This window comes from Stegostoma tigrinum, chromosome 20 (assembly GCF_030684315.1).
Source record: "Stegostoma tigrinum isolate sSteTig4 chromosome 20, sSteTig4.hap1, whole genome shotgun sequence".
Classification (NCBI taxonomy): Eukaryota; Metazoa; Chordata; class Chondrichthyes; order Orectolobiformes; family Stegostomatidae; genus Stegostoma; species Stegostoma tigrinum.
In genome coordinates this window covers 3,335,953-3,362,848 of record NC_081373.1, presented here as the reverse complement: position 1 = coordinate 3,362,848, position 26,896 = coordinate 3,335,953, and the positions used below count along the sequence as shown (strand labels likewise).

General features: G+C 48.1%; 1 protein-coding gene across 1 annotated transcript in view; it reads left to right on the top strand.

The window, feature by feature from the left end:
- Nucleotides 1–2,612: 2,612 nt before the first annotated feature.
- The window catches only part of LOC132210777 (uncharacterized), a 107,882-nt gene continuing 83,598 nt past the window's right edge, over nt 2,613–26,896 (top strand). The window contains exon 1 of the mRNA XM_059652944.1: nt 2,613–3,454. Coding sequence (XP_059508927.1) covers nt 2,637–3,454 — 818 coding nt within the window. The 5' untranslated portion in view covers nt 2,613–2,636. The remainder of the gene's footprint in view (nt 3,455–26,896) is intronic.

The window sequence follows — 26,896 nt, the reverse complement described above, 5'->3', positions numbered from 1 at the left end:
GAGACAGGTTGGACTGGTTGTGGGATGCAGTGATCAATGTGGACTTCACCAGTTTCAAAATCTCCCCTTCCCCTACTGCATCCCTAAACCAGCCCAGTTCGTCCCCTCCCCCCACTGCACCACACAACCAGCCCAGCTCTTCCACCCCACCCACTGCATGTGTGGACTGTGTGGAAAAATTTGGACAAACCACTTACATCACAAAATTGGACTTACTTTTTGCCAATGGCAAGTATTTTTGTCAGGGAGAGCAAAAGAAGCTTCTACATTTATCACCCCAAATGGGCTGTATCAATTTAAAGTAATGCCCTCTGGAATGAAGAACACACCAACCACATTTCAAACACTAATGAACAGAGTTGTGGCACGATTGACTAATAGTGCCGTCTATTTAGATGACTTTGTGATCTTTAGACCACTTATGAAAAGATCATATGGCACCCTTGGCAGAATTTTTTGAGTCTACAGGAGGTGAAGTTGGTTAAACTTTGGCAAAAATACAATACGTGAAGGCAGAAAAGACGCTCTTGCGACAGAACATCAGGCACAGATGGATGACACTGAGGAACATGAAGATGAAATACGTTGAGGAATTTCCGAGACCATCCTTGATGAAAGAGGTGCTACGATTTTTGGGACTGAGCAGATTCGATGGGAAATTTATGCCAAACTTTACAGCATAGTGGTACCGCTGATGGATTTGTTGAAGAAGAGCGTAACATTTCAGTGGACAGAACAATGCCAGGCGAGATTTAAGAATTTAGAAGCAATGTTAACCACAGCCCCAATTTTAGTTGTACCAAATTTCATGAAACCCGTTAAAGGTGCTATTGACACAAGCAATGTAGGTGTTGAAGTGTATTGTTGCAGGAGGATGATTGAGGAATTGAAAAGCCAATCTGTTACTTTTCAAAGAAACTCAATATCCACCAGAGAAAATATTCAACCATTGAAAGAGAATCATTGACTTTGGTACTGGCCTTACAACATTTTAATGTTTACATTGCAAACAATGTATCAGCAACGGTTGCGTACACCGATGACAACCCGTTGACATTTTTGGAAAGGTTCAAAGACAAAAAACTGCAAACTATTTCATTGGAGTCTTACATTACAAGCAATTAATTTACAGATCGTACTTGTTGTGGGCTGTGAAGATGTTATTGTGGATGTGTTATCACAGGTACAAAAGAAAACATGCAGAGAAGATTGCAACAGTAATGTTCAATGTTTTATATATATTTATATGGAATTAGTATGAAATATGTAACTCAGATTAATGACCTATCAACCAGTAATAATGGCATTAAGATTTTAAAAAAAGAAGCCATCTTACATCATGACAGTTCATTTTTTCCTAAGGGAGGAGGTGTTGAGAAGTTGGCATAGAATTTGTGGGTTGAAAGGCAGGCTGTCAGAATTTGATGTTTGTAGAATGATAGGGGGAGGGGGAGGAGTGTGTGGTCCCTTTAAAAGATAATGATGTAGATTAAAAAAATGTTTGCCAGCATCTGCAGATGCACGGAGAGTTCTTGAAGTTGAAACATTATATCTAAAGGCCGTACTGTTAGCAGGCAAAGCATCATTTTCACCAAGACAACAGACTTTTGAAATTTGGGGGAGGGGGAAGGGAGCTCAGAAATAAATAGAGAGAGGAGGGGTGGGGTTGGGGAAGGTAAGTGATAGGTGAGTGCAGGTAGAGAATGGTAGGGATTGGCCCGTGAAGTGGGAGGAGTGGATAGGAGGGAGAGAAGATGGACAGGTCAACAAGGCAGGGATGAGAGGGAGGGTTAGTCTTGGGATGAGGCGGGTGTGGAGGGGGAGGGGGGGGAAGATTTTGAAACTGGTAAGGTCCACATTTGGGCCACTGGGCTGTAGGCTGTAGGTGAAGTATGAGGTGCTGCACCTCCAGCTTCTGGGCAGAGTTATTGTGACATTGGAAGAGGCCCAGGATGGACATGTTAGCCAGGATGGACATGTCAACCAACAATTTTACTCCACCCAATGTGACGGACGTGCAGAGGACCTCTTCTGTTTTTCATTCTATGCAGGATCCACAACCTCAACCAACGATTTTACACCCGATGTGAGGACTATAACTTCCCCATTTTGGTGGTCAAAAATACTCTCAACCGCATCTCTTGCGTTTCCTGCACCTCTGTCCTAACATCCACTTCCCTCAACAAAAATAAAGACAGAATTCCCTTGTCCTCACATACCACTCCGCCAATCCCCGTATCTAATTTATCATTGTCCAAAATTTCCGCCACCTACAATCCAACCCCACAACCAAAGATATATGTTCCCTCTCCACCCCCATCTGCCTTTCGAGTCTCTCCATGAATCCCTCATCTGCTTCACACTCCTCACTAGCCCCACTAGCACTGGCAGCTTTCCCTGCAACCACAGAAAGTGCTACACCTGGCCCTACACCTCCCTCCTCACCTCCATTCAAGGCACTAAACAAAAATTTCACATCAGACAGATGTTCACCTGCACATCTGTCAATATGATCCGCTGCTCCCGATGTGGCCTCCTGTACATTGGTGACACCAAACGGAGGCTCAGAGATAGCTTTGTAGAGCACCTGCTCTCTGTTTGTGACAAACGACCCCTATTCGGACTTGTCCATTTTTATGGACCTTTCCTATACCAATTCATCCGCTCGAATAACCACAAACCACCTTTGGCGCGTTCACGAATATCCCATAAGCTCTGAACTGGATTCTGACTCAAATATTTGCTTAAGTACCAAGGGAAATTTTAACCCTTTCAGAGTGGATACTGGTGGTCAATATGACACGGAGTGTGGCCCAGACAGTCCATTCCGATGTGAAGCTGGAGACTACGCTGAGAAACATGGAGCACTCAAACTGAGCAGTGACAACAGCGCAGTTTACAGCAAGCACTTCTTCACTGACACCACATCAGCACTTGCTGGGCAACTTTCCATTGTTCCTCGAGCAGTGGTGCTTTATGAAGCAAATTCTGCAACCTCTCTCTTAGCTTGTGCTAATATAACCTTTCTTCACCCTACTTCACTGGAGATGGATTCACGGGGCGTTGATCAACTAGGAGTAAATGTAACATTTAAACAAGTGTCAGATTTAGACCGTACGATTGTGCAGGTGACTTTAACCGATCGGAATCATGGGGCAGGAGCTTACAGCATCCACACGCTTCCCATCCAAGCTGGTTTGTCTGACACTGGTGCCTGTTCTGACTCTCGTGTTGGAGGTCGTTACAACCCATTCCATGTTAATGAATCTCTGTCCCCTGAGCCACTCAGGGGCACAGTTGACCAGTACGAAGTTGGTGACATCAGTGGGAAATTTGGAACACTGGACAGTTGGAACCAAACAACTGAGGAGTACATGGACAGGAACCTGCCCCTATTTGGGCCTCGCAGCGTTGTGAGACGTTCACTGGTTATTTACCATACAAACGGATCACGGTAAGTTTTTACAGACATGTTGATTCTTGCTGTATGAGGCATGTTAAATGGTATCTATCTTCCCAAAACCCTCAACATGGGCTTCGTCTTGAGTTTTTCAAAAATACTTTTTCTTTTCTTCCAATTTACTCCTCTCTTCAGAAAGATGTTGTGTGATGCAGTTCTTTGGCAGGGAGTTACTTGTTTACAGATAATAAAATGTGAGGCTGGATGAACACAGCAGGCCAAGCAGCATCTCAGGAGCACAAAAGCTGACGTTTCGGGCCTAGACCCTTCATCAGAGAGGAGGATGGGGTGAGGGAACTGGAATAAATAGGGAGAGAGGAGGAGGCGGACCGAAGATGGAGAGTAAAGAAGATAGGTGGAGAGAGTGAAGGTGGGGAGATAGGGAGGGGATAGGTCAGTCCAGGGAAGACGGACAGGTCAAGGAGGTGGGATGAGGTTAGTAGGTAGATGGGGGTGCGGCTTGGGGTGGGAGGAAGGGACGGGTGAGAGGAAGAACCGGTTAGGGAGGCAGAGACAGGTTGGACTGGTTTTGGGATGCAGTGGGTGGGGGGGAAGAACTGGGCTGGTTGTGTGGTGCAGTGGGGGGAGGGGACGAACTGGGCTGGTTTCGGGATGCAGTAGGGGAAGGGGAGATTTTGAAACTGGTGAAGTCCACATTGATACCATTAGGCTGCAGGGTTCCCAGGCGGAATATGAGTTGCTGTTCCTGCAACCTTCGGGTGGCATCATTGTGGCAGTGCAGGAAGCCCATGATGGACATGTCATCTAGAGAATGGGAGGGGGAGTGGAAATGGTTTGCGACTGGGAGGTGCAGTTGTTTGTTGCGAACTGAGCGGAGGTGTTCTGCAAAGCGGTCTCCAAGCCTCCGCTTGGTTTCCCCAATGTAGACGAAGCCACACCGGATACAATGGATGCAGTATACCTCATTGACAGATGTGCAGGTGAACCTCTGCTTAATGTGGAATGTCATCTTGGGGCCTGGGATAGGGGTGAGGGAGGAGGTGTGGGGGCAAGTGTAGCATTTCCTGCTGTTGCAGGGGAAGGTGCCGGGTGTGGTGGGGTTGGAGGGCAGTGTGGAACGAACAAGGGAGTCACGGAGAGAGTGGTCTCTCCGGAAAGCAGACAGGGGTGGGGATGGAAAAATGTCTTGGGTGGTGGGGTCGGATTGTAAATGGCGAAAGTGTCGGAGGATGATGCATTGTATCCGGAGGTTGGTAGGGTGGTGTGTGAGAATGAGGGGGATCCTCTTGGGGCGGTTGTGGCCGGGGCGGGGTGTGAGGGATATGTTGCGGGAAATACGGGAGACGCGGTCAAGGACGTTCTCGATCACTGTGGGGGGAAAGTTGCGGTCCTTGAAGAACTTGGACATCTGGGATGTGCGGGAGTGGAATGTCTTATCGTGGGAGCAGATGCGGCGGAGGCGGAGGAATTGAGAATAGGGAATGGAATTTTTGCAGGAGGGTGGGTGGGAGGAGGTGTATTCTAGGTAGCTGTGGGAGTCGGTGGGCTTGAAATGGACATCAGTTACAAGCTGGTTGCCTGAGATGGAGACTGAGAGGTCCAGGAAGGTGAGGGATGTGCTGGAGATGGCCCAGGTGAACTGAAGGTTGGGGTGGAAGGTGTTGGTGAAGTGGATGAACTGTTCGAGCTCCTCTGAGGAGCAAGAGGCGGCGCCGATACAGTCATCAATGTACCGGAGGAAGAGGTGGGGTTTGGGGCCTGTGTAGGAGCGGAAGAGGGACTGTTCCACGTAACCTACAAAGAGGCAGGCATAGCTGGGGCCCATGCGGGTGCCCATGGCCACCCCCTTAGTCTGTAGGAAGTGGGAGGAGTCAAAAGAGAAGTTGTTGAGGGTGAGGACGAGTTCAGCTAGGCGGATGAGAGTGTCGGTGGAGGGGGACTGGTCGGGCCTGCGGGACAGGAAGAAGCGGAGGGCCTTGAGGCCATCTGCATGCGGAATGCAGGTGTATAGGGACTGGACGTCCATGGTGAATATGAGGTGTTGGGGGCCAGGGAATTGGAAGTCCTGGAGGAGGTGGAGGGCGTGGGTGGTGTCACGGACGTAGGTGGGGAGTTCCTGGACCAAAGGGGAGAAAATGGAGCCCAGATAGGTGGAGATGAGTTCGGTGGTGCAGGAGCAGGCTGAGACGATGAGTCGACCAGGGCAGGCAGGTTTGTGGATTTTGGGAAGGAGATAGAAACGGGCCATGCGGGGTTGGGGAACAATGAGGTTGGAGGCTGTGGGTGGGAGGTCCCCTGAGGTGATGAGGTCGTGAATGCTGTTGGAGGTGATGGTTTGGTGCTCAGGTGTGGGGTCATGTTCGAGGGGGCAGTAGGAGGTGGTGTCGGAGAGTTGGCGTCTGGCCTCGGCGATGTAGAGGTCAGTGCGCCATACTACCACTGCGCCACCCTTGTCTGCGGGTTTGATGGTGAGGTTGGGGTTGGAGCGGAGGGCTGCCCGTTCTGCGGGGGAGAGGTTGGAGTGGGTGAGAGGGGTGGAGAGGTTGAGGTGGCTAATGTCTCGACGGCAGTTGGAGATGAAGAGGTCGAGGGAGGGTAGGAGGCCTGGGGGTGGTGTCCAGGAGGAGGACTTTTGTTGGAAGCGGGTGAAGGGGTCAGTGGAAGGAGGGTTAGGTTCCCGGTTGAAGAAGTTGGCATGGAGGCGAAGACGGCGGAAAAACTGTTCTATGTCCAACTGTGACTGGTATTCGTTGATGTGTGGTTGTAGGGGGACAAAGGTGAGCCCCTTACTGAGGACTGACCGTTCGTCCTCAGTCAGTGGGAGGTCTGGGGGGATGGTGAAGATGCGGCAGGGCTCAGTGTGACTGTCTCCTCTGGGGTTGCTGGCTGTGGAGGTTATAGGCGGAGCGATGAGGCCCTCGGCCGTGGGTGGGGTTCCGTCGGCCGTGGGCGGGGTTCCGTCGGCCGTGGGCGGGGTTCCGTCGGCGTCGGCCGTGGGCGGTGTTCCGTCGGCGGTTGGAGTATCGGGGTGGGCGGGAGGAGCTGCGGTGAGGGTGGTGTGTGAGGTGTTGTACCTGGACGTGGAGGTGGTGACTGCAGCAGCGGTTCCGGAAGTTCTGTGGCCGGCGGAGGCGGATGTGACGTCATCCGTGTCCTCATGGTCAATGGTGGCGGGTGCATGGTGGGGGAGGGGCAGGGACAGACTCGGGATTTGGGAGGCGCAGGAATCCTCTTGTGGGAGGCAGGGGCCCGTGAGTTGGTTGTACTTACGATTTTTGGTGTCCAGTAAAGCTGAGTGGAACTGGGTATTCAGTCTGTGGATCCTGCAGAGGATAAAAAACAGCAGGGGTCCTTTGCAGGTCTGGGAGAGGGAGGCTCTGAGCTGGGGCAGGCGAGATTGCAGTGTGTGGAGGTGCCGGCGCATGGCTGCGAGTGTCTGTTTCAGGACTCACGGGGAGAAACGTTTCTGAAGGGTCTGAATATTCTGGGTGTAGAGGTGGTCACGGTTGGGCCCAAATTGGGAAGGCTGAAATGTGGACTGTAGTCCCTTGGGGACGATCTGGTTCCGTAGGCAGGTGCTGAGGAAGGTGATGTGGCTGTGGTACCTGGTTTGCTTCAGGACATGGTCGAGCAGTTTCAAGGCCGAAGCGATTACAAGAGAGTTGCAATGGGAGAGAGATTCCCTGAGGTTGGTCCAGAGGGAGGAGGGTAACTTCTTCAGGTTAGGCATCCCTGGGAGAGGCTTCGCAGTGAGGTTAAAATGGTATCAGAGATAATGGGAACTGCAGATGCTGGAGAATTCCAAGATAATAAAATGTGAGGCTGGATGAACACAGCAGGCCAAGCAGCATCTCAGGAGCACAAAAGCTGACGTTTCAGGCCTAGAGCCTTCATCAGAGAGGGGAATGGGGAGAGGGAACTGGAATAAATAGGGAGAGAGGGGGAGGCGGACCGAAGATGGAGAGTAAAGAAGATAGGTGGAGAGAGTATAGGTGGGGAGGTAGGGAGGGGATAGGTCAGTCCAGGGAAGACGGACAGGTCAAGGAGGTGGGATGAGGTTAGTAGGTAGATGGGGGTGCAGCTTGGGGTGGGAGGAAGGGATGGGTGAGAGGAAGAACCGGTTAGGGAGGCAGAGACAGGTTGGACTGGTTGTGGGATGCAGTGATCAATGTGGACTTCACCAGTTTCAAAATCTCCCTTCCCCTACTGCATCCCTCAACCAGCCCAGTTCGTCCCCTCCCCCCACTGTACCACACAACCAGCCCAGCTCTTCCACCCCACCCACTGCATCCCAAAACCAGTCCAACCTGTCTCTGCCTCCCTAACCGGTTCTTCCTCTCACCCATCCCTTCCTCCCACCCCAAGCTGCACCCCCATCTACCTACTAACCTCATCCCACCTCCTTGACCTGTCCGTCTTCCCTGGACTGACCTATCCCCTCCCTACCTCCCCACCTATACTCTCTCCACCTATCTTCTTTACTCTCCATCTTCGGTCCGCCTCCCCCTCTCTCCCTATTTATTCCAGTTCCCTCTCCCCATCCCCTCTCTGATGAAGGGTCTAGGCCCGAAACGTCAGCTTTTGTGCTCCTGAGATGCTGCTTGGCCTGCTGTGTTCATCCAGCCTCACATTTTATTATCTTGGAATTCTCCAGCATCTGCAGTTCCCATTATCTCCGCAAAATTACAGTCTGGATAAGTCTGTAGGACTGTTCTTTGCCTTCTGTTGTCCTCCAGTTAGGAACACCTTTCTCTGTCAAATTCCTCTCTCAGGAATGCTTTTCTCCATCGAATTCTTGCGTCAGGAACATTAGCTAAGAGTGCCACTATACCTTTAGTTCAGATGATGGTTTTCGAAGAGCTTTTCTTTCTGTGAAATCAGTGGTTCTTTCTTTTATAGCTGAAAGCTGTTCTTCCTGCAGATGACAGCTGACTCTCACACCAATTTTCAAATGTCCTCTTCTTTTCTGCCTTTGATAACCTATTCATTTCTCACAACAGGATTGGTCCTACGTTGTCACAACAATCATATTTTAAATTTAACTGGGTCTAGGGACTGGTTTAAATTAATTGAATAAATTCAAAAACGTCAGAGATAGTAAGAACTGTCAATGCAGGAGTCAGAGATAACATAGTGTGGAGATGGAGGAACACAGCAGGCCAGGCAGCATTAGAGGAATAGGAAATATGATGTTTCAGGCCAGGACCCTTCTTCAGAAAGAGGGCAGGGGAAAGGGAGCTCAGAAATAAATAGACAGAGGAGGGGTTGGGTTGGGGATGGTAGGTGGGATGGTGATAAGTGAGTGCAGGTAGGCAGTGGTGGGAATTGGTCAGTGAGGTGTGAGGAGCGGGTAGTGGGAGAGAAGATGGACAGGTTGTGTTGGGTCAAGGAGGTGGGTATGAGAGGGAGGGTTAGTCATGGAATGAGGCTGGGGGTGGGGAGATTTTGAAATTGGTAAAGTTTACTTTTGGGCCATTGGGCTATAGAGTCCCAAGGCAGAATATGAGGTGCTGCTCCTCCAGTTTCCATTTGGCATCATTGTAACGCTGGAGATGGCCCAGGATGGACATATCACCCAGGGTGTGGGAGGTGGAGGTGAAATGGTTCGCGACTGGAAGGTGTTGCCGTTTGTCACAAACAGAGAGCAGGTGCTCTACAAAGCTATCTCTGAGCCTCCGTTTGGTGTCACCAATGTACAGGAGGCCACATCGGGAGCAGCGGATCATATTGACAGATGTGCAGGTGAACATCTGTCTGATGTGAAATTTTTGTTTGGTGCCTTGAATGGAGGTGAGGAGGGAGGTGTAGGGCCAGGTGTAGCACTTTCTGTGGTTGCAGGGAAAGCTGCCAGGGCTAGTGGGGCTAGTGAGGAGTGTGAAGCGGATGAGGGATTCATGGAGAGACTCGAAAGGCAGATGGGGGTGGAGAGGGAACATATATCTTTGGTTGTGGGGTTGGATTGTAGGTGGCGGAAATGTTGGACAATGATAAATTAGATACGGGGATTGGCGGGGTGGTATGTGAGGACAAGGGAATTCTGTCTTTATTTTTGTTGAGGGAAGTGGATGTTAGGACAGAGGTGCAGGAAACGCAAGAGATGCGGTTGAGAGTATTTTTGACCACCAAAATGGGGAAGTTATAGTCCTCACATAGGGTGTAAAATCGTTGGTTGAGGTTGTGGATCCTGCATAGAATGAAAAACAGAAGAGGTCCTCTGCACGTCCGTCACATTGGGTGGAGTAAAATTGTTGGTTGACATGTCCATCCTGGCTAACATGTCCATCCTGGGCCTCTTCCAATGTCACAATAACTCTGCCCAGAAGCTGGAGGTGCAGCACCTCATACTTCACCTACAGCCTACAGCCCAGTGGCCCAAATGTGGACCATACCAGTTTCAAAACCTTCCCCCCCCTCCCCCTCCACACCCGCCTCATCCCAAGACTAACCCTCCCTCTCATCCCTGCCTTGTTGACCTGTCCATCTTCTCTCCCTCCTATCCACTCCTCCCACTTCACGGGCCAATCCCTACCATTCTCTACCTGCACTCACCTATCACTTACCTTCCCCAACCCCACCCCTCCTCTCTCTATTTATTTCTGAGCTCCCTTCCCCCTCCCCCAAATTTCAAAAGTCTGTTGTCTTGGTGAAAATGATGCTTTGCCTGCTAACAGTACGGCCTTTAGATATAATGTTTCAACTTCAAGAACTCTCCGTGCATCTGCAGACGCTGGCAAACATTTTTTTAATCTACATCATTATCTTTTAAAGGGACCACACACTCCTCCCCCTCCCCCTATCATTCTACAAACATCAAATTCTGACAGCCTGCCTTTCAACCCACAAATTCTATGCCAACTTCTCAACACCTCCTCCCTTAGGAAAAAATGAACTGTCATGATGTAAGATGGCTTCTTTTTTTAAAATCTTAATGCCATTATTACTGGTTGATAGGTCATTAATCTGAGTTACATATTTCATACTAATTCCATATAAATATATATAAAACATTGAACATTACTGTTGCAATCTTCTCTGCATGTTTTCTTTTGTACCTGTGATAACACATCCACAATAACATCTTCACAGCCCACAACAAGTACGATCTGTAAATTAATTGCTTGTAATGTAAGACTCCAATGAAATAGTTTGCAGTTTTTTGTCTTTGAACCTTTCCAAAAATGTCAACGGGTTGTCATCGGTGTACGCAACCGTTGCTGATACATTGTTTGCAATGTAAACATTAAAATGTTGTAAGGCCAGTACCAAAGTCAATGATTCTCTTTCAATGGTTGAATATTTTCTCTGGTGGATATTGAGTTTCTTTGAAAAGTAACAGATTGGCTTTTCAATTCCTCAATCATCCTCCTGCAACAATACACTTCAACACCTACATTGCTTGTGTCAATAGCACCTTTAACGGGTTTCATGAAATTTGGTACAACTAAAATTGGGGCTGTGGTTAACATTGCTTCTAAATTCTTAAATCTCGCCTGGCATTGTTCTGTCCACTGAAATGTTACGCTCTTCTTCAACAAATCCATCAGCGGTACCACTATGCTGTAAAGTTTGGCATAAATTTCCCATCGAATCTGCTCAGTCCCAAAAATCGTAGCACCTCTTTCATCAAGGATGGTCTCGGAAATTCCTCAACGTATTTCATCTTCATGTTCCTCAGTGTCATCCATCTGTGCCTGATGTTCTGTCGCAAGAGCGTCTTTTCTGCCTTCACGTATTGTATTTTTGCCAAAGTTTAACCAACTTCACCTCCTGTAGACTCAAAAAATTCTGCCAAGGGTGCCATATGATCTTTTCATAAGTGGTCTAAAGATCACAAAGTCATCTAAATAGACGGCACTATTAGTCAATCGTGCCACAACTCTGTTCATTAGTGTTTGAAATGTGGTTGGTGTGTTCTTCATTCCAGAGGGCATTACTTTAAATTGATACAGCCCATTTGGGGTGATAAATGTAGAAGCTTCTTTTGCTCTCCCTGACAAAAATACTTGCCATTGGCAAAAAGTAAGTCCAATTTTGTGATGTAAGTGGCTTGTCCAAATTTTTCCACACAGTCCTCCAGCCTTGAAATTGGGTATTTAGTCATGGCGCTTATCTTCCAACAATCTACGCAGAATCTTTGAGTACCATCAGGTTAGGGAACCAACATGATCAGCAAACCCCACTTGCTTTGTCTCAGCTTGATGATGTCTTCTTGGAACATTTCTTCCACTTCATTCTGTACCTGTGCTGCTTTGGAGGGGGTATTGTTTTATCAGAAGAGCATTCCCCTTTCCACCTCATTGTCGATAGTATTAGTTTTCCCCATTCTATTCCTACATTCGTCCTCACAGTGCTGTGACAAGCCTTTCAATTCAGTTCTCTGTTCCTCAGACAGATACCTTACTACATATCCCATTTGTTAAGGACTTCCTCATTATTCAATGAATTCTGAGGCACCTCAATATCCAAGTCATCTGGATTTGATTCCTCACTAAGTGGCAGTAACTAATACCTGTTTCTCCAATTCCCTTCCCTGTCATAGTAATGTTTCAGCATGTTCACATGTCACACCAGATAATTTTTTTTCCTATAGGGCATCTTTACCAGATAATTCACCTGACTGAACTTCTTCTCAATCTGATAGGGATCACTAAACCTTGCCTTGAAGGCATCTCCTACCAGTGGTAACTCCACTAATAGTTTATCCCCACTGGCAAACGTATGATTTTTTGATTGCTGATCTGCTTCTTGCTTCATTGGATGCACTGCCACATTCAAATGTTGTCTAGCTAATTCACATCATCTGCTTCATGCTTCTCTCACTTCGAAGAGATAATCAAACTGTGAGATCTCTGACTTCAGACCTATCAACTTCTCCTTAATTAATTTTAAAGGCCCTCTTACTTGGTGGGTAAACATCAATTCAAATGGAGTAAACTGAGTTGATTCTTTTGGAGCATCTCTAATGGCAAATGAAATAAATGGGATACTTTTATCCCAATCATTTGGGTAATCCTAGCAATAAGCCCTCAATATTGTCTTTGGGGTCTGATGCCACCTTTCCAATGCTTCCAGGGATTCAGGATGATAAGCACTTGATTTAAGGTGTTTGATGCCTAAATTATCCCTGACCTCCTTAAATAATTTGGCAGTAAACCTGGCCCTTTGTCTGAGTGAATCCCACTGAGTTGTTGATAACGGGTAAAGAAAGCAAGCAACTCCTCCACAAACTTCTTTACCTTGACATTCCATAATGGAATTGCCTCTGGAAACCTGGTAGATAAATCCATTATGGTTAGCAAATACTGGTTCCTGCCTTTTGGTTTTAGGGAGCGGACCTACACAAATAAATCATAACCAGTGTGAGATGTTCTTCAAATGCAGGAAATGACACCAAATGAATTGGTTTTCTTACTGCCTGAGGCATTCCTACCATTTGACACATAGGACAGGTACGGCAAAATTCAAACACATCTTCATGTAATCCAAGCCAATAGAAATGCTTCTGTGTCTTAGCCTGAGTCTTCCCCACTCCTAAATGATCTCCTACAGGTAATTTCTGTGCTACCTACAATACTTCCTGTGTATACACTAGCAGCAACTCAGTCTGGTGAATTTCTGCCCACTTCTCCTCTGCACTAACCTGCCAGGGCCTCCATTTCTGCCTTAGGATTTTATCCTTAATATCATATCATTCTGGATACATTCTGATTCCTTTCCCAAGTCAGTATTTTATCAGAAGTCTTTTATTGAGTCATCTTTTTGTTGTAACTGTATTAGGCTTTCAGAACTAAACACCTCTGCCTGATCTCTACCTGCCTAGGTTTTCCTTTACCATTTCATCAAGCGAGGTGTCAACTCCTTCATCTTTCTCTTCAGTTTTCCCTTCTTGCTTTAACTTATGACTGTGGGTTCTTATCACCACACATTGGAGAAAAATTCCATGTTATTTTTCTATTAATTCTTCGGTTTCCTTCTCTGCTGGAAGGGTCATCAGTCCCCGCTTTGATCCAGGTAGGTCGTTTCCAAGAGCAAACTGTATCCCTAGAATAAACCCTCTTTCAATCACTCCCACAGTCACTTCCTCAGTTTTAAATGGACCTTCCAGCCTTATCATACACAAGGGAATGCCAAATCTCTCTCCTTTTATTCCACAGACTATCACTCTCTCAGGTAGCATTTCAGGAGGAGAGCAAATACTTTAATCTCTTACTATTAGAGGCTGAGCAGCTCCTGTATCTGTATCTCGCTATAGTTAACTTCTTTATCTTCTCCCGCTTTTTCTTCCTGAGCAAACCTCACCCACAGAGGTGAAGTCTTCGAAGAGATTGGACACTGTCTTGCTACTCAGCCCATGGGCACTTTCCTGCAGCTCCTCGACTTCTCTTGGGATTTCCTTCACTACCTCAACTAATCCCACTGGTTTAGCCTTTCTTACCACATCCTTCATTCCAATGCTTCTCCTAACCCTATCGTACTGTGACTTTGTGAATCGCCTTCTATTACAGAGGAAAGGCTTCAGGTGTTTCATCTCTTTTTCACCCTGTCTGGTTTCTTTTTTCACGTTTGGTAAACTGTTCCCAGTGTGATCTACTTTTTGCTCTTCATTGACAGATCTCCCTTTTTCCCAATTTCTATTCCTCACGGAATGAAATTGCTGTCAGAAACTAGGATTACAATTTATCCATTAATGAGTATTCGTCCGCATCTCCACAGCTCTTCTCACTGTTTTCACTTTCTTTTCCTGAACGTGAGTTTGCATCATTTCTGGAAGTGAGGCTTTGAATTCATCCGGCAGAATAATGTCTCCAAGATCCTCATAGGTCTTTTCTATCCTTAGTGATCTCACCCAACTCTCGAAATTGCTATGTTTAATTCGTTCAAAGTCAACATAAGACTGATCTAAGGTAACAAGGTGTAGAGCAGGATGAACACAGCAGGCCAAGCAGCATCAGAGGAGCAGGAAGGCTGATGTTTCGGGCCTAGACCCTTCTTCAGAAATGGGGAAGGGGAAGGGGATTCTGAAATAAAGAGGGAGACAGGGAGAGGTCGATAGAAGATGATAAATGAGGAGATAGGTGGAAAGAAAAAAGACAGGTCAAAGAGGCAGGGGTGGAGCCAGTAAAGGTAAGTGTGGGTGGGGAGGTGGGGAGGGGATAGGTCAGTCCAGGGAGGATGGACAGGACAAGGAGGTGGGATGAGAGTAGAGGTAGGAGATGGGGGTGGGGCTTGAGCTTGGAGGAGGGGATAGGTGGGAGGAAGGACAGTTTAGGGAGGCAGGGTTGAGCTGGGCTGGTTTAGGGATCTGGTCGGGTTAGGGGAGATTTTGAAGCTGGTGAAATCCACATTGATACCATTTGGCTGCAGGTTTCCAAAGCAAATAATGAGATGCTGTTTCTGCAACCTTTGTTTGGCATCGTTGTGGCACTGCAGGAGGACCAGGATGGACATGTCATCTGAGGAATGGGAGGGGGAGTTAAAATGGTTTGTGACAGGGTGATGCAGTTGTTTGTTGCAGACTGAGCGGAGGTGTTCTGCAAAGTGATCCCCAAGCCTTCCCTTTGTTTCCCCAATATAGAGGAGGCCACATCTGGAACAGCGGATACAGTATACCACATCAGCAGATGTGCAGGTGACAATCTGTTTGATGTGGAAAGTCTTCTTGGGGCCTGGGATGGGGGTGAGGGGGGAGGTGTAGGGGCAGGTGTAGCACTTCCTGTCGTAGCAGGGAAAAGTGCCGGGTGTGGTGGGGCTGGCGGGGAATGTGGAGCAGACAAGGGAGTCACAGACAGAGTGGTCCCCCTGGAAAGCAGATAAGGGTGGGGAGGGAAAAATATCTTTGGTGGTGGGGGCAGATTGCAGATGATGGAGGTGTCGTAGGATGATGCGTTGGATCCGGAGGTTGGTGGGGTGCTATATGAGGATGAGGGGGATTCTGTTTTGGTTCTTATTGCAGGGAGGGGGTGTGAGGGATGAGTTGTGGGAAATGCAAGAGACCTGGCTGAGGGCGTTCTCGACCACTGAAGTAGGGGAAGTTGTGGCCCTTGAAAAAAAAACGAGGTCATCTGAGATGTTCGAGAGTGAAATGTCTCTTCCTGGGAGCAGATGGCGGGGGAGGTGAAGGAATTGGGAATAGGGGATGGCATTTTTGCAGGAAGGTGGGTGGGAGGAGGTGTATTCCAGGTAGCTGGGGGAAATCGGTGGGCTTGAAGTGGATATCGGTTTCCAGGTGGTTGCCAGAGATGGAGACAGAGAGGTCCAGGAAGGAGAGAGAGTATTAGAGATGGTCCAGGTGAACTTGAGGTTGGGATGGAAGGTGTTGGTGAAGTGCATGAACTGTTTGAGCTCCTCGTGGGAGCATGAGGCGGCGCCGATACAGTCATCAATGTACCAGAGGAAGAGGTGGGGTTTGGGGCCTGTGTAGGTGCGGAAGAGGGATTGTTCCACGTAACCTGCAAAGAGGCAGGCATAGCTTGGGCCCTTGTGAATGCCCATGGCCACCCCCTTTGTCTGTAGGAAGTGGGAGGAATTAAAAAAGTTGTTGAGGGTGAGGACGAGTTTGCCTAGGCAGATGAAGGTGTCAGTAGAGGGGGACTGGTCGGGCCTGCAGGATAGGAAGAAGCAGAGGGCCTTTTGGCCATGTGAATGGGGAATGCAGGTGGAAAGGACTGGACGTTCATGGCAAAGATGAAGTACTGGAGACCAGGGAATCGTAAGTTTTGGAGGAGGTGGTGGGCATGGGTGATGTCATGGATATAGGTGGGGAGTTGCTGGACCAAAGAGAAGAAAATTGAGTCGAGATAGGTGGAGATAAGTTCATTGGGGCAGGAGCAGGCGGAGACAATGGTTCGACCAGGGCAGTCAGGTTTGTGGATTTTGGGAAGGAGATAGAAGTGGGCGGTGCAGGGTTGGGGAATGATGAGGTTGCAGGCTGTGGGTGGGAGGTCACTTGAAGAGATGAGGTTATGGATGGTTTGGGAGATGATGTTTCGGTGCTCGGGGGTGGGGTCATGATCCAGGGGCCAGTAGGAGAAGGTGTCGGAGAGTTTGCGTCTGGCCTCAGCGACGTAGAGGTCACTGCGCCGTACTACAACTGCGCTTCCCTTGTGTGCGGGTTTAATGCTGAGGTCGGGATTGGAGCAGAGGGCTGCACATTCTGCGGGGGAGAGGGTGGAGTGGGTTGGAGAGGTTGAGACGATTAATGTCTCGACGGCAGTTGGAGATGAAGAGTTTGAGGGAGGGTAGGAGGCCTTTGGGTCGTGTCCAGGAAGAGAACTTGTGTTGGAGCCGGGAGAAGGGGTCAGTACAGGGGCAGGTTAGGCTCACAGTTAGAGAAGTAAGCGTGGAGGCGGAGGCGGCGGAAAAACTGCTCGATGTCCAAATGTGACTGGTATTCATTGATGTGTGGGTGGAGGGGGACAAAGGTGAGCCCCTTGCTTAGGACTGACCATTCATCCTTAGTAAGGGGGAGGTCTGGGGGGATGGTGAAGACTCTGTGGGGCTGGGTGCTACTGTCTCCTCTGCTGGCTGTGGAGGCGGTGGGCGGAGCGATGTCGTTCGTGGGCGGAGCGGTGTCGGTGATGGGCGGAGCGGTGTCAGCGTCGGTGGTGGGTAGAGCCTGTTTCTATCGGCTTGTGGTTTGTGGATTTTGGGAAGGAGATAGAAATGGGCTCCGCCCAACAAACGTACCAGACGCCAACTCTCCGACACCTCCTCCTACCACCCCCTGGATCATGACCCCATCCCCGACCACCAAACCATCATCTTCCAAACCATCTGTAACTTCATCTCCTCAGGTGACCTCCCACCCACAGCCTCCAACCATTTGTTTAGCCAATTTCTCAGAGGAGCTTAAAAAGGCTTCCACACAATTTTGATCGAATGTCGGTAAGGCTTTACCAGATTTGCATATGTCCCTGCCAAGCCTTTGGCTACAATGAGTTTGCTCATCATCACTCCCCTTCTCATTAAGCTTATCTCCTACCTTCACTTCCATCCTTTTAAATTGACTTTCCTGTTTAATTTGCAACTTCCGAAATTCAAACTCTCTTTCTCTCAGATAATAAAATGTGAGGCTGGATGAACACAGCAGGCCAAGCAGCATCTCAGGAGCACAAGAGCTGACGTTTCGGGCCTAGACCCTTCATCAGAGATTTTTATTTTGGGGTGAGGGTTCTGGAATAAATAGGGAGAGAGGGGGAGGCGGACCTCTGATGAAGGGTCTAGGCCCGAAACGTCAGCTTTTGTGCTCCTGAGATGCTGCTGGGCCTGCTGTGTTCATCCAGCCTCACATTTTATTATCTTGGAATTCTCCAGGATCTGCAGTTCCCATTATCTCTTTCTCTCTTTTCCTTTTTGTCTTTCCTCTGCTTATAACTGTAATTCAAACCATTTCAGTTCCCTTTTTTTCCCTCTCTTTTCCCTTTCTAACTCTAAGACTCTAATTTGCAATTCATTCTTTTTCTACCTCCATTGCACTGCCTGTTTCTCTGATATAGCTAAATGCTTGACCCAACTCCATTACAATTTCACCATTCCTCCTATCCCTAGTTAAACCCAATTCTAGCCTGTTTGGCAAATCTAAAAGTGAAACCTTCCTCTGTCTTTCTAAACTTTCTTGGCAAATTTGGGGAGCAGCTTCAAACTCCAGAAGCTCTTTAGTAATGTTGCCCCTGCTTTTGATTTAACCAATGACAAGTAACTGAAATTAAACAAATTTTCTACTTCTCACATCAGTCTCATTTAAAGATCTAGGACACTAATCCCCAAGTCTGTTGAAGTCAGTCCAAATCTATTCCGATTCATTCAGATGAACTGGCCAGATCCCGGACGTGCCCCCAATCTGTTACAAAGAGGAGGACGACCCCCTCTGATAACTAAAACCAAAACACCCAGAGTAGCTCACCGCACCTTGTAATCTGTCGAAGGGAGAGTGAGAAGTGGTATCACCAGCGTCTCACCACACCCCAAATCGACAAGTAACAACTCATTTATCTAACCCCAACAGTAAACAAATTAACAGAACTACTAACAAATCCAGCAATTCCCCCTTAACTCATAACTACTCCCAAATAAAACAAAATTCTAATGGTATGCTATTCCAAAACATGCAAGTCTCACTAATATAAACCAAAGTAATTGAAGTCAAGGTAAATCTTATAGGGTGTTCTTTGCCTTCTCCATTGTCCTCCAGTCAGGAACACCTTTCTCTGTCAAATTCCTCTGTCAGGAACACTTTTGTCCAACGAATTCTTATGTCCGGAATATTAGCTAAGAGTGCCACTGTACCTTTAGTTTAAATGATGGTTTTCTGAGAGCCTAGAAAATTATGTGAGAGCCAGTGATTCTTTCTTTTATAGCTGAGAGCTGCTCTCTTGGCAGATGGCAGTTGACTCTCACCAATTTTGAAATGCCCTCTTCTTTTGATACCCCTCATGACCTATTAATTTCTTACAATTGGATTGGTCCTAGGTTGTCAAAGCAATCAGATTTAAATTTAATTGGGTTTTGGTGTCTAGGGCCTGGTTTAAAATAATTGGCTAATTTAAAAACCTGTTGCCTTGGCTTAAAAAAATGCAGTTTGTCTGCTCACTGATTAGCCTTTTGATAGAATGTTTCAATTTCAAGAACTCTGTGCATTTGCCATTCCCTGCACACATTTTATAATCTCCAAGTCTTGAAAAACACATAATCTTTTAAAGGGACCACACACTCTTTCTCACTATCATTTTACAAATATCAAATTCTATTGTCCTGCTTTTCAATCCATGAATACGATTCCAACTTCGCAAGACCTAAATTCAGGAAACCAGAATATGAAAGCAGCCTGGGTACAGATGAGGAATGGTCAAGGCAAGAGGTCACTTTTGGAAGTTATGTACTGTCTCCCTAACAGTAGCCGTATCGTAAGATAGGATATCAGGGAAGAAATACTGGGAGCTTGTCAGAAGGATTCAGAAATTATCATGGGGGATTTGAACCAAAGTATAGACTGGAAATATCAGATGGAAAGAAGTATTTGAGATGATGATATCATTTCCTGATTTTGAGACAATTTCTTAGGCTAGAATGTTATGGCACCAACCAAAGAGCCATAAGACCTAGTTTTGGCCAAAAAGATAGGATTATTTACTGACTTCATAGTGAAAGTGACCCTGTGTATCAGTGACCATAGTATGATTGAATTTCATATACAATCCAAGAGAGAGAAGTATGGGTCCAAATCTCCTGCTGAATTTAAACAAGGGCAACCATGAGGGCAGAGGTAGCAAAAATGAACCGGCAATTTATTTTAGGGGAAAGGTCAATACAGATGCAGAGGTTAACATTTAATGAGTTATTCCAGAAAGCAGAGAATAGAGCCATTTCAATAAATCAGCAAAATTTGAAGGGATGGAACCATGGTTAACCAAAAAAGCTAAAGACAGCATGAAACTTAAAGAAAAGATATATAATTGTGCAAAGACAAATGCAGGTCAGAAGATTGGACAGAATATAAAAGACAACAAAGAATTACATAGAGATTAATAACTCGTGAAAAATTAGACTGCAAAAGCGAGTTAGCTAAAAATATTGCAACAAGTCATGATTTTAAGAGAAATTGTTCTATCCTATTTATCTTGAATTTGGGTGTTGTAAACTGGTATAAGCTCCACGGAAAAAAGATTAAATAGCTTTGGTTTCATTTAAAAGTTAGACAAAAGAAGCATGAGTGGGTGGAGTCAGGCTGACATAGACCTGGGTTTTAGTTTTGTTTTCAGTTGTTAAAGTTGGGGTCTCTGGAGCTGAAGCCGTTTGATTCAGAACTCTCTCTGTTGCTGCAAAAAGCTTGAGTTCTCTCTCTGCTGCTATGTTCATGCTTTCAGTTTTTCCTTTCTTATTTTATAGATTTATAGAATCCCTACAGTGTATCTCTTGAACTTGAGTGAGAAGACAGCACTTGAGAGTGAAACTGTGTTGTTAAACTGTTTCACTAACTTGATTGTGCTTCTTGAAGTAGTGACAAAGAAGATTGATGAAGGTAGAGCAATTGACATTGTCTATAAGGACATCAGCAACGCACTTGACAAAGTTTTGCATGGTAGACTGGTTAATAAGGTTAGATCACATGGGATCCAAGGGGAGTTAGCCAATTAGGTTCAAAATTGGCCGGAAGGTGGAAGACAGAGGATGGTGTTAGAGGGTTGCTTTTTGGACTGGAGGCCTGTGAACAGCGGTGTGCCACAAGAATTGGTGCTGATTTGGATGTGAACTAAGGATGCATGGCTAGTATATTTGCAGATGACACCAAAATAGATCACAATGAGACCTTGATCAGAAAGGCCAATGAGCTGAGGAGAAGCAGATAGAGTTTGATTCATACAATGCAAGATGTTGCATTTTAATAAGACAAACCAGGGAAGAGATCAAAGAGACTTAGGGATACAGGTGCACAATTCCTTGAAAGTGGAGTGCAGATAGTTGTTTGCACAAGAAAATATTTGGCAGGCTTGCCTTCACTACTTAGAACATTGAGTACAGGAGTTAGAACATCGTGTTGCAGCTGTACAGGACATTGGTGATGCCAATTTTACAATTCTATGTATAATCTTGATTGCCCGTTTATAGAAAGGAAGCTGTTAAACTTGAAAGGGTGCCAAAAATATTTGTGAGGGTGCAGCCAGGCGAGGTGCGTTCAAGTAACAGGGAGAGGCTGAGTAGGCTGAGGCATTTTTCTCTGGAGTGTTGGAGGCTGAGGGGTTATTGAGCTTTATAAATTCATAAGGGGCACAGATAAGGTGAATAGCCAAGGCCTTTTTTCCTAGAATGGGACAGATTAAAACTAGGGGGCATAGGTTTAAGGTGAGAGGGCAAAGATTTAAAATGGACCTGAGGGGTAACTTTTTCATGCAGAGGGTAGCATATATACAGACCAAGCTGCCAGAAGAAGTGGTGGAGTTGGGTACAATTATAACATTTAAAAGGCACCTAGATGGGTATATGAGTAGGAAGGGTTGAGAGGGATTTCCGTGAAACGCTGGCAAATGGGCCTAGGTCAGATTGGGATATATGGTTGGCACGGGTGAGTTGGAACAAAGAGCCTGCTTCTGTGATGTATGACTTTGACTCTAAATCACCATGCTAAGAGTATACTTACTGGAGCAGCTGCTGAGCAGTATAGTATATATAATCATATTAAGTATTTCTACAGAGTTAAAGTTATGTCAATTCTCCCTTTTTGCTTGTGTTTCAACTGTGGTGTACGTTTTGCTAAAAGTTCCGTTGGTTGACCAATCGAATCACATCTGGAACATGGTGCCTTACACTTGCTTTTAATTAAGATAAACAAAGAGAAACAAAGAAACCTACAGCACAGGAACAGGCCCTTCGGCCCTCCAAGCCTGCGCCGATCAAGATCCTCTGTCTAACCTGTCATCTATTTTCTAATGGTCTGTATCCATTTGCTCCCTGCCATTCCATGTACCTGTCCAGATACATCTTAAAAGACGCTAACGTGTCTGCGTCTACCACCTCCGCTGGCAACGCGTTCCAGGCACCCACCAACCTCTGCGTAAAGAACTTTCCACGCATATCTCCTTTAAACTTTCCTCCTCTCACTTTGAACTCATGACCCCTAGTGATTAAGTCCCCCACTCTGGGAAAAAGCTTCTTGCTATCCACCCTGTCTATACCCCTCATGATTTTGTAGACCTCAATCAGGTCCCCCCTCAATCTCCGTCTTTCTAATGAAAATAATCCTAATCTATTCAACCTCTCTTCATAGCTAGCACCCTCCATACCAGGCAACATCCTGGTGAACCTGGATGAACACAGCAGGCCAAGCAGCATCTCAGGAGCACAAAAGCTGACGTTTCGGGCCTAGACCTTCATCAGAGAGGGGGATGGGGAGAGGGAACTGGAATAAATAGGGAGAGAGGGGGAGGCGGACCGAAGATGGAGAGTAAAGAAGATAGGTGGAGAGAGTGTAGGTGGGGAGGTAGGGAGGGGATAGGTCAGTCCAGGGAAGACGGACAGGTCAAGGAGATGGGATGAGGTTAGTAGGTAGGAGATGGGGGTGCAGCTTGGGGTGGGAGGAAGGGATGGGTGAGAGGAAGAACCGGTTAGGGAGGCAGAGACAGGTTGGACTGGTTTTGGGATGCAGTGAGTGGGGGGGAAGAGCTGGGCTGGTTGTGTGGTGCAGTGGGGGGAGGGGACGAACTGGGCTGGTTTAGGGATACAGTAGGGGAAGGGGAGATTTTGAAACTGGTGAAGTCCACATTGATACCATTGGGCTGCAGGGTTCCCAGGCGGAATATGAGTTGCTGTTCCTGCAACCTTCGGGTGGCATCATTGTGGCACTGCAGGAGGCCCATGATGGACATGTCGTCTAGAGAATGGGAGGGGGAGTGGAAATGGTTTGCGACTGGGAGGTGCAGTTGTTTGTTGCGAACTGAGCGGAGGTGTTCTGCAAAGCGGTCCCCAAGCCTCCGCTTGGTTTCCCCAATGTAGAGGAAGCCGCACTGGGTACAGTGGATGCAGTATACCACATTGGCAGATGTGCAGGTGAATCTCTGCTTAATGTGGAATGTCATCTTGGGGCCTGGGATGGGGGTGAGGGAGGAGGTGTGGGGACAAGTGTAGCATATCCTGCGGTTGCAGGGGAAGGTGCCGGGTGTGGTGGGGTTGGAGGGCAGTGTGGAGCGAACAAGGGAGTCACGGAGAGAGTGGTCTCTCCGGAAAGCTGACAGGGGTGGGGATGGAAAAATGTCTTGGGTGGTGGGGTCGGATTGTAGATGGCGGAAGTGTCGGAGGATGATGCGTTGTATCCGGAGGTTGGTAGGGTGGTGTGTGAGAACGAGGGGGATCCTCTTGGGGTGGTTGTGGCGGGGGCGGGGTGTGAGAGATGTGTTGCGGGAAATACGGGAGACGCGGTCAAGGGCGTTCTCGATCACTGTGGGGGGAAAGTTGCAGTCCTTAAAGAACTTGGACATCTGGGATGTGCGGGAGTGGAATGTCTTATCGTGGGAGCAGATGCGGCGGAGGCGGAGGAATTGGGAATAGGGGATGGAATTTTTGCAGGAGGGTGGGTGGGAGGAGGTGTATTCTAGGTAGCTGTGGGAGTCGGTGGGCTTGAAATGGTCATCAGTTACAAGCTGGTTGCCTGAGATGGAGACTGAGAGGTCCAGGAAGGTGAGGGATGTGCTGGAGATGGCCCAGGTGAACTGAAGGTTGGGGTGGAAGGTGTTGGTGAAGTGGATGAACTGTTCGAGCTCCTCTGGGGAGCAAGAGGCGGCGCCGATACAGTCATCAATGTACCGGAGGAAGAGGTGGGGTTTGGGGCCTGTGTAGGTGCGGAAGAGGGACTGTTCCACGTAACCTACAAAGAGGCAGGCATAGCTGGGGCCCATGCGGGTGCCCATGGCCACCCCCTTAGTCTGTAGGAAGTGGGAGGAGTCAAAAGAGAAGTTGTTGAGTGTGAGGACAAGTTCAGCTAGGCGGATGAGAGTGTCGGTGGAGGGGGACTGGTCGGGCCTGCGGGACAGGAAGAAGCGGAGGGCCTTGAGGCCATCTGCATGCGGAATGCAGGTGTACAGGGACTGGACGTCCATGGTGAATATGGGGGCCAGGGAATTGGAAGTCCTGGAGGAGGTGGAGGGCGTGGGTGGTGTCACGGACGTAGGTGGGGAGTTCCTGGACCAAAAGGGAGAAAATGGAGTCCAGATAGGTGGAGATGAGTTCGGTGGTGCAGGAGCAGGCTGAGACGATGGGTCGACCAGGGCAGGCAGGTTTGTGGATTTTGGGAAGGAGATAGAAACGGGCCGTGCGGGGTTGGGGAACAATGAGGTTGGAGGCTGTGGGTGGGAGGTCCCCTGTGGTGATGAGGTCGTGAATGGTGTTGGAGATGATGGTTTGGTGCTCGGGTGTGGGGTCATGATCGAGGAGGCGGTAGGAGGTGGTGTCGGAGAGTTGGCGTCTGGCCTCGGCGATGTAGAGGTCAGTGCGCCATACTACCACTGCGCCACCCTTGTCTGCGGGTTTGATGGTGAGGTTGGGGTTGGAGTGGAGGGAGCGGAGGGCTGCCCGATCTGCGGGGGAGAGGTTGGAGTGGGTGAGAGGGGGTGGAGAGGTTGAGGCGGTTAATGTCTCGTATTTCCCGCAACACATCCCTCACACCCCGCCCCCGCCACAACCGCCCCAAGAGGATCCCCCTCGTTCTCACACACCACCCCACCAACCTCCGGATACAACGCATCATCCTCCGACACTTCCGCCATCTACAATCCGACCCCACCACCCAAGACCTTTTTCCATCCCCTCCCCTGTCAGCTTTCCGGAGACACCACTCTCTCCGTGACTCCCTTGTTCGCTCCACACTGCCCTCCAACCCCACCACACCCGGCACCTTCCCCTGCAACCGCAGGATATGCTACACTTGTCCCCACACCTCCTCCCTCACCCCCATCCCAGGCCCCAAGATGACATTCCACATTAAGCAGAGATTCACCTGCACATCTGCCAATGTGGTATATTGCATCCACTGTACCCAGTGCGGCTTCCTCTACATTGGGGAAACCAAGCGGAGGCTTGGGGACCGCTTTGCAGAACACCTCCGCTCAGTTCGCAACAAACAACTGCACCTCCCAGTCGCAAACCATTTCCACTCCCCCTCCCATTCTCTAGATGACATGTCCATCATGGGCCTCCTGCAGTGCCACAATGATGCCACCCGAAGGTTGCAGGAACAGCAACTCATATTCCGCCTGGGAACCCTGCAGCCATATGGTATCAATGTGGACTTCACCAGTTTCAAAATCTCCCCTTCCCCTACTGCATCCCTAAACCAGCCCAGTTCGTCCCCTCCCCCCACTGCACCACACAACCAGCCCAGCTCTTCCCCCCCACTCACTGCATCCCAAAACCAGTCCAACCTGTCTCTGCCTCCCTAACCGGTTCTTCCTCTCACCCATCCCTTCCTCCCACCCCAAGCCGCACCCCCAGCTACCTACTAACCTCATCCCACCTCCTTGACCTGTCCGTCTTCCCTGGACTGACCTATCCCCTCCCTACCTCCCCACCTACACTCTCTCCACCTATCTTCTTTTCTCTCCATCTTCGGTCCGCCTCCCCCTCTCTCCCTATTTATTCCAGTTCCCTCTCCCCATCCCCCTCTCTGATGAAGGGTCTAGGCCCGAAACGTCAGCTTTTGTGCTCCTGAGATGCTGCTTGGCCTGCTGTGTTCATCCAGCCTCACATTTTATCATCTTGGAATTCTCCAGCATCTGCAGTTTCCATTATCCTGGTGAACCTCCGCTGCACCCTCTCCAAAGCATCCACATCCTTTTGGTAATGTGGCAACCAGAACTGTACACAATACTCCAAATGTGGCCGAACCAAAGTCCTATACAATTGCAACATGACCTGCCAACTCTTGTACTCAATACCCCGCCCAATGAAGGAAAGCATGCCATATGCCTTCTTGACCACCCTATTGACCTGCGTTGTCACCTTCAGGGAACAATGGACCTGAACACCCAGATCTCTCTGTTCATCAATTTTCCCTAGGACTTTTCCATTTACTGTATAGTTTGCCCTTGAATTTGATCTTCCAAAATGCATCACCTCGCATTTGCCCGGAAGGGGTAGGGTGTAGTCTATCTCTTTGATGAGGCTTGGTTTGGTCTACAACAAATTGGGAGGTCTTTTCTGGATCAAAATATTTAATTGCGACTGTGTTTAGGATTATTGGATTCAAAGACAGTGAGTGATGAGTAATGGTGTTCTCTTTTCTGGTGGTGTATTTAGTTGGGTTAAATCAGCTGTGCCTTGTGTAATAATTGCTGTCTAGATGGCTAACAGCTTGCTGTGTGCAGAAGGCATCGCGTGGGGGTGCTGTATGGTAGGTGAGTAAGGCAAAGCTTGCAGGATTGCTGCAGCAGCTGAACTTGGGGTTCATGGACCTTTGTTCATGCAGTGATAGCTCAGCATTTACAACTGCCAGAAAGGCAATTGGAAATGGCTAAAGGTCAGTTGCAAATGAAGCAGTTTGAATTAGAAGCAAAAGGCAAAGAAACAATAGGCCTGGCAGAACAAAAAGAAAGAGAATCAAAAATCAAAGAGGGAAGGATAATTGCAGTGTAACAAAGAGCAAGAGAATTAAAACAGCTTGAATTTGATAAGGAAATGAAACAGGATAACAAAGTGGGTAGCTGGATGAACACAGCAGGCCAAGCAGCATCTCAGGAGCACAAAAGCTGACATTTCGGGCCTAGGCACTTCATCAGAGAGGGAGATGGGGAGAGGGAACTGGAATAAATAGGGAGAGAGGGGGAGGTGGACCGAAGATGGAGAGAAAAGAAGATAGGTGGAGAGGAGAGTATAGGTGGAGAGGTAGGGAGGGGATGGGTCAGTCCACCGCATCCCAAAACCAGCCCAGTTCGTCCCCTCCCCCCACTGCACCACAAAACCAGCCCAGCTCTTCCCCTCCACCCACTGCATCCC